Source organism: Seriola dumerili, unplaced genomic scaffold (assembly GCF_002260705.1).
Source record: "Seriola dumerili isolate Sdu_G_001 unplaced genomic scaffold, Sdu_1.0 BDQW01000674.1, whole genome shotgun sequence".
Taxonomy (NCBI): Eukaryota; Metazoa; Chordata; class Actinopteri; order Carangiformes; family Carangidae; genus Seriola; species Seriola dumerili.
The window spans coordinates 1,519,254-1,527,973 of record NW_019174929.1 but is presented as its reverse complement, the minus strand read 5'-3'; the positions used below and the strand labels follow the sequence as shown (position 1 = coordinate 1,527,973).

The 8,720-nt window shown below is 38.1% G+C and overlaps 1 protein-coding gene across 1 annotated transcript; it reads right to left on the bottom strand.

Annotated features, from left to right (window-relative positions):
- Positions 1–1,771: 1,771 nt before the first annotated feature.
- Positions 1,772–4,046, bottom strand: LOC111236572 (adenosine receptor A2b-like). The gene is made up of 2 exons (XM_022765360.1): positions 3,245–4,046; positions 1,772–2,067 (listed from the first exon to the last, which is right to left on the bottom strand). Exons 1-2 carry the CDS (start codon positions 4,044–4,046, stop codon positions 1,772–1,774), a joined length of 1,098 nt encoding a protein of 365 aa, XP_022621081.1.
- Positions 4,047–8,720: the final 4,674 nt, after the last annotated feature.

Below are 8,720 nucleotides of genomic sequence, written 5' to 3'. Positions count from 1 at the left end.
GTTATCTAACATGGAACTAGTAGGTAGTAATTAGCATAATGAAATTCAAATTATTCATCATAAGATATTGCATCAGATATACAGCACAATCGAAGAAACTGGACAGTGAGTGCAAACATGATCCAAATCCAATGACAAGTCAAATTTTTGTGCATAAACTAACTTACAGATAGAGCTTTCTTTTTTACTTGGTTACACTCCATATCAAAAGCAAGAGACTCCTTGGAAAACATTCCTCCAGCTCATATAACGGCCACCAACCACACCACACATACGATTTTTGATCATAGCAAAATAGTCATCTTTTGGAATTATGAACTGTACCAGCTGCACAATCCTAAATAGACAAGAAAGAAAGAAATGTGTAGGTCATCTAATCTCTGAGACTGTATGCTGTTTATTTATATAAGAATAATATATTGGCAATTGAAATTCTTCTTTCTGCAGGACAAAATGGATGAATGAAATACAGGGAAGTGTGCATTTCACTTCCATTTCAACAAATGACAACAAAATAATCTATTAATCAGAAAAACAAATCAACATCATGTACTCATACCTAGGATTTATTTTTTGTAGTTCTACTATAGATCTGGCCCCAGGTTTTGGAGATATCCAGTATGTGCAGCAGAACATGCATGTCGATGAAAATTATGATACAGATAGATCAATAAACACTTTTCACTTCAACTTCTTTACAATTCTGTGATGAAATAATTGCTATTCTTTTTTTACTAATGATACATTTGTAAATATTGAACTCAATGAAGACATGATTCAAAGGCATAATGCTTTATTCCGTACATTCATAAACCAATACATTATCAAACATTTGTTCATTCTTTATAATATTAGGGACTCAGAAACATAACAAAATGTATATATAGAAAATTCATTATTAAGTCAGTCATTTTCCTCACATAATATTACTTAATAATTTGCATTTCGTCTGCAAGCCTCTGACAAAGGCAATGCTCAGGCTTTAATGATTGTGACACCAGGCAGCAACCTAAAGTCTAAAATAACTTGCATAAAAAACTGTTTTGAATTTCTATTTCTTTTGGATGTTTCTGGAAAACTATACTCCTGATCAACTTTAAATCTAAACAAACTGTCACCATGACAGGAAGCTTTATTCAGACAAAGATGACATGGGCATTGCCATGTTGAATCCATACTGTAGTAGACGATACTGAGAGCAATATCATGGACTTAATATCTCTAAACAAACAACCACAGCCTCAGAAGTTACCCCAGTTATCTTTTGCCGGCACAAATGTGGTGACCTTTCTACAGTGTAGCTGCTTAATTACTTTTCCCCTTGCATACACTGAAATGACGTGACTTAAAGGTTAACTTCTCCTAGCTGTTATATGCCAAGGTCTTCAACACACAGTGTAAACCGAAGAAGAGATAGATTGCCTCAATTCTTCAAAGTGCTTGTAATCAGATAGTGATGTTACTTTACAAATGTCTCATAGGAATATAAGCCTAAATATCAGTTTCTTGTGATGAACTAATAGACTGACCTCAAATGTTTGAAGTGAAATATGGTGACCTAAGCCACAAGTCTTAATACAGCACGGGTTACACTACTAAAAGACTGATTATGCAGCTGTAGGCAGAATACTGGTAGGCATTTCTGGGGCACAGAAAAAGTTGATGGCTAACTATAAAACAACTAAAAGATGGTTTAAGAGGCAGTCTCTGACAATACATCAAATTTTGGCAACACTGTGTGCATGAGCGGTGCTCTTCAAGCACAGACATCCTAAGCTAAGGTCAACAAGGTGCATGTGGAGGATACACTGGAAGAGCGCTCATGGACAGTGTTGTTATTGTCCAGAATTCCTGACACAAACTGTGTCTTTGAAGTACCGCAGAACCCAAGGGTGTCAGCCAGTTTGGGGCAAAGGGCCTGAGTCCACCTCTGGAGGACGTGGTGGAATTTCCTGCGGAAGTTTCGGTTTATCCAGAAGTAGAAGATACAGTTGAGAAAACCATTTGAGGTTGGCAGCCATACCACCACAAACTCAATCCACTCTGGTACGCTGCTACCTGAGACTGCTGTGGAGCAGAAAACACAGGGACTGATGTAAGTCAGATATCCACAGCATGACAACAACAGAGTTAAAGCAATACAGCAGAACAACAAAAGTGGTTCACCTTTTGTTGACCTTTTTAATTAAAAGGTCACAAACAAAACAAACAAGTCTAGCTATGGCTGGTCTATGATCATACTCGGAGATGTGAATCTTTCTCCTGAGGGCAATAATATCAACTTAACATTTATTGTCTAGATCTAAAAGTACACAACTAACTGATAGATTTGATGGAGTGGAAGCAAGCATTTTAGAGTGTCGTGTCGGACAGTATCACACTTTGAAGCTGAAGTTAAGACTGTCAGCTTCATTTTGCAGGGATTTTCATCCATATCAGATGAATTACAGCCCTCTTTGGAAAAGGTCTTCACTTCCAAAAATATTCAGCTTTGACACAACTTTCAGTCTTGATTTCTCCAAGACAGCACATGGTTGGGGTAAATGAGAAAAAAAATGTCTGAGTCACAAAACTGCTCTTCAAATCAGTATATTCATGCCTGGCAGTATAAATAACTTTGACAGCTATTTCTCTCAGCACAGTCGCATCTGAAATTGATGGAAGGACTTGAATACATTAAAATTAACATTTCTTAAGCAAATTAATCTTAATCTTCAAACACCTACTTTTGAGTTCTCTTGCTACCTTTGAAACCAAAAAATTGACTTAAGCAACATATATTGCAATCTCAATAAACCCCTGGTTGAACTTTGACTTATGTTTTCCATTTCCACAGATTTAAAACGTCTCCCAAAACAGCAGCCAGTAATTTAACACTTCTTCAGTCATTGAGTCCACATCAGAAGCTTTAGATCTAAAATCCTAAACTACCTTGTATGATGAAAAAACCTGGCTATGCACAACACACACATGTCCACTTTTTGTCCTTTTGAATGAATAACTTTTTCTTTTCTTATATGCATGTTTTGTAGGTTTGGATCATGATATGCACCTGTGAACACCTTTGTTTTTGTTTTGAGTAAATGTAGCAAACATGAAACAAGATGTAGTAAATGTGCAAGCTGGGCCCAAATTTCCATTCATCTCTTTATTCAAAACAACCTATAAATGACAGGCCCTTTCATGCCTTTTTAGCTCTCCCTCAAAGCACTTTCTTTTATTTATTCCCATTGGTACTACTTACCATTGTAGATCATAGCTGCCATGCAGGGTGTCCAGCAGGTGTAGTAGGCTGCCATCACTGGCACAAGCACTCTGGATGCCACATTGTGTCTTCTGCGACGCGCACAGTCGTATTTGCGCAGTTTTAGTCTCTGCCTCTTGGCAGCGCACCACACTCTCAGGTTTGCGTATGTCATGATGATGGAGCAGGGGAAAAATATAAAACACGTCAAACTAAGGGAGTATCCAACATTTGTAGAGTAGGATGGATTGCAGACCAGTGATGCAGTAGAAAAATGAACCTCGATAATGCCATCTGGAAATGATATTGGCGAAAGTAAAAAGGGAGGGAAGCACCAGGCAAATGCAATCAGGAGCAGAGTCCTTTTTCTTGTCATCAGAGAGGAATATTGCAGCGGGTAAAACACTGCGATGTACCTCTCCAGGCTTATTGTAGCCAGTGTATACATGCAGGTGGAGTAAACCGTGGCATTAAAAAAGGCCACGACATGACAAAGAGCATCTGGCCCTTCAGTGTAGTCCTTTAGCAGACTCACCCAGAGATTCAAGGGCATGATCAGCAGTCCAAACGCAGAGTCTGCAGCAGTAAGAGAAAGGAGAAAGTACCGAGAGTTTCTTGTCCAACCAGCCACGGATGAAGAAATAACCAGGAGTACTGCAACATTCCCCAAAGTGATCATCACGCCCAAAACGATTATTATGCTTACTTTGACGGACCGGTGAGCCAGCTCCTGCAGTCTCAGAGGGTCAACACCTGACGAGTTGGAGTTGTCAGAAGTTGATAGGTTAAGTGTTGTATACATTTTTCTTCACAGTGACATGAGTGCAACCAAATCATAAGTCACGTGAGGCAAAAATAGACAGGTAAAGTGTATGAACAGGGATGTGTGTGTGTGTGTGTCTGCAGCTTGTAGCCTTTCACTGCCACCGCAACAATCAGCGACACACCTGCAGCAATTAGTGTGGGGCGGGAACTAATGCATCTCTCAGAAACCCACTGCAGCAGTATCAGGTTATTTTAGTCATATCAACTCAATCTATCTATGATATAATGCTAAATTTGTAAGTTGTATAAGCCATTCATATAATAGGTCTTTCAGTTAGTTCATAGTGTTTCTAAAATATTGACATGGTGGTGTATTGTAAATACTACTATTGTAAATAACTCCTCACTTAAAGATACTCACAATGCATATGCTGAAAATATACATTTTATTGTGTATTTAATGCATTTGTTTAATTTTTTTTTAATAGATTTACTGATGTATGCATATGTGTGTTTGTGTGCACATAGTTTGTGTATTTGGTTGTGGTTGTGAGTATTTCCAGCACGTGTTGTCAAATTGAAGAAGATGTTTTCTGAATTTGTGTTTTGTCTATTTTCATGTTTTCTTAAGCTGCAGTGCACTGAGCTCATAAGGCTACCTAGTATCAGGCTTTTTAGATACAATAGGAATCTGCCAAATCTAGTTTTATGTGTTAGCACATTAAACCAAGTGGCTGGGCTAAGACTGTGCACTCGCTGTGGCTTTATTAATTACAATTAGCAAGACAGTTTCTGCCCTGCAGGACTTGGATTGGATGCAGTAAGGTTGTCTCACTAATTGGCATTAATAAAGGTGAAATGTAAGTAAAGTGTGGCCCCAACAGTACATGCTATTAAAAATTAAATATATCTCCCATGAATAATTAATTTGACAGGAACATTGCAGGACAAAATATCTTGTAAAACAGAGATCCTTGCATGTTTTCAATTAATTTTAAAATGTTTCTATTTGTTGCAAACAAAGGTGGAAGCAAATGAAAATGTCACTTCTGACTGTATTCACAACTACCCATTCCATCAGGCTCCAAGTTTACAGGTGACCCCACTATGGCAGGTTTCATCGCCTGTAATAACAATAAGTCAGTCAGCAATTCATCACTACCAAAAAGGTCCCACTGATGATGTACACTCTGTCAGCCTGACGTCTCACAACCAATCATGGTCCAATTTCCCTGATCTCACACCATCAGTGTCAGGCTTTCCCCCACCTCCTGTTCCAGCAACAAGCTTAAGTGTTTTTGTCTGCACTACTGAGTGGTAACTGCCAACGTCCCTCCTTCAAAACAACAAAAAAAAAACTACATGGCACAAGGGCAAAGAAAAGAGCAGGAAAGATTGTCACTGACCTTTCCCACTCAGGTAACCATCTGTTTCAGAGGTATTCTTCTGTGTGACAGTCAGTCCATTAAAAAGCACACACAAACCTATGACACAAACACACACTTCTCAGAGACAGTCCCCAGGGACACTTAAACCAAATGTGATTTATTATATCCCTAGCAGACAATCAAATAATCTTACACATCTTACTGTCTCCCATAATGAGAGGATTTTAACCACTGATGTTACAGTAAATTCATATGACCTTAAAAAATTGCCTTTGCAGAAATGAATGGGACATTATGTAACATGTACATCACCAGAATGAAAAAGAACACTGTTTTACATTGTGCAGAAAACATTAAGATCAATGACAAAATCTAATATTTGTAATTCAGAATTCAGGTAATGAAACAATTTTAACTCAATGATGGCCTTTCCCAACAGAGTAAGACAGTGGCTTCAAAATCATCAATCTTCTATCTCTCCTAAGAATCCGCTGCTAATAATTTTAATGTTTTAATGGCAGTGTAGCTGCTGCTACAGTGTGCCACCGGAGAAACTTAAAAGGCAGCCTATGCAGCACACTTATAGGATAGACTGTGACTATACATGTTTATACAGTGTATGGCCCTAAAACACATAGATTTTCTGTTCTGCTACTACAGCCAGATCCCCCAGAGGAAAACTGACAGCTGTATCTGCGTTTGATATATGTGTTTCTTGCTTTCTTAATGAGAGGATTTCTCATGGTGATGTCTAACATGAGGCCTGGAGGAGCAGATGGACTCAGGCTCTCAGGTTAATATTCTTGGTCCTCCTCCCCCAGTTGCACTCCTTCATGTTCATTACACAGTCACTCGCATGCCTCTCACCTGATTCTGTCTCATTTTGAAAGGATGTGGAAGCACCAGAGGGTCACAGATATGGCTGCTTCATATTGTACTTAGTGTAAATGGTTTATGGTAGCCTACTTTTATCTCATAAGGAATGCCAATACCCTGTGGTGAAGCAAGTACTCAGATCTTTTACTTAAGGAAAAGTAGCAATACCACAGTGTAGAAATACTCTGTTACACGTCATGCACTTTAATTTTGCAGCTGGCAAAGATGGGTCTAATTTCAACTAATTTATACACTGTCTGGTAGTTTAATCTACATCATAATTTATTTGTTGATTGAAAAAAAAATGTAGTACAAAATAGTGAAATATAGTGGAATATAATTAGAAAGTAACATAAATGGTACAATGGTTTAAAAAAGTACAAAACTTGAGTAGATGTACTTGTTACTTTCTACCGCTGCTAATTCAAATCCTCTTATTCCCCTGATATGTTCCAGTTTTTCTCTATCAGCTGTAAAATATTTACTGCTTATCTTCATGACACTAGAAAATGAACTCACAATCAATGAAGTAGTTTAAAGTATTAGTGGCTAATGTAAAGCGAATGTGGCCCAAAAATTGTATGTAATTTTTAAGAGTAATCTAATTCACATTTTCAATGAAATGCACTCATTTTTCTATAGTCTCAGTTCATTCATAAATCCAGCTGGTTTTACAGTGTTTTTGTGTGGCTCAAACCATGAGGTGTTTTTATGTGACAGAGTGTTTGTGTGTCTGTTTCTATGTTGGGTCTAGATGTGTGGGTGTGTACACACAAGCAGTGCTGCCCCAAAGGTGTGTGTGTGTGTGTGTGTGTGTGTGTGTGTGTGTGTGTGTGTGTGTGTGTGTGTGTGAATGTAGTTGATGCGAACATGAGTGAGATAGAGAGAGGATGAATTTGCACATGCTTGCAATTGAATATCCTGTGAGTAGGCGGACTCCTCCATTGGCCACCTACTGTACATTTCCTGATGTGGAGGACGGGAGCCATTGATTTCATCTGTCTGTGCATGTGTGTTTGTGTGTGTGTGTATGTCAGTGTTTGTGTAGGCAGCGACGCTATCTAATTCTACCAGTGAGGGTTGATGCACAATGTTTAGGAGAGATAGTATAGCAGGGAGGTTTGATGGGAGATTGTGTGAAAACTTGATGTCTGTCTTGACAATCTGTCTAACTGATAACAGGCTTCTGCCAGCACAGACAAAACCAACCTGGCAGGTTGGAAGTTATTAAAGTGGTGTATAAGATCCTCTTTGTGCCTACACACCCATGTGTTCTCCCTGTGGACTCAAATAAGGAAGACCATCCCATGCTGTGTGCAGAGATAAGTGCAGAAACTGAATGGAGAAAGTACTCTAGTGGACTGGTTATACATAATAATGTATTGCATATCAAAGACAGACAAAATATGCATGTATCTTATTCAGATTTAACTAATCAGTTACATACAAATAATATTCAAGGCTCTGCTGCTGCATAATCCTCCCATTCTTGCAACAAATGCTTTAATCTAAAAAATGACTTCAAAATTTATATTCAATATTGTATTATTATTTATTTAATGTTTTTTGCTGAAAATGGGGACAGGTCCCCTATGTTTCATGGGCCCATTATATGTATATGATAAGATATACTGTATAATGTATACCAGATGTGAGACAGAAGCAACAAGACAACAGTGGAAGTTTATTGATGAAGTTCAGTCAATTAAAACAAGCTTATCTCAGGGAATTGCAAAGAAACATCCTCTATTCCCTAATACTGTGGTCTGAAAGATAACAATCTGGTGCTCTACATTCCTAAAAAAAAATCCTGGGTAATTTAAGCAGCACATACCGACCCTGTTACACAATGTTTGTATGTCATAGTGCCTCTGCTTCTCTCCCTCGTACAAAAATACAGAAACTGTGGCTAGAATTTCAGCCTTGCATAAGAGCTATTCACCTTTCATTTAATAGGCCTGGGTATTGAATATCATTAAACGTCTTTTTACTTTTAGTGTTTTTCAGTGAATCACCATTGAATTCAACTAATGTGTGTGTGTCAGTCTTATGCAACAGGGGTCTTATTCCGTAACATGACATCTCAACAAAAAAGTGTTGTCAGACACTGGAAAAGTGATCAGCAAAAAAGGGCAAATCCTGCTTTGGTAATGCTGTGCATTGAGCAGTAAAGCATTATACCACTAAATGAATGACTAGATAAAAGTGTGTGAATGTGACTGTCTGATGGAGCAGAGTTAAATATTCCAATATTAAATATTGTACAAAGAATAATACTGTGGTTTTTGTGCTGTGTGTGTGTTGTAATGCGTTTTCATTGTTAAAACTTTCTACAATGCACAACTTTAAGCTGTTCAACTGCCAGAAAAGCTGCACCCATTGATTTGAACTTAAATTTTTATGATAGTGGTTGCAACTTACCACGTAAGTAAGGCAACCACACAATC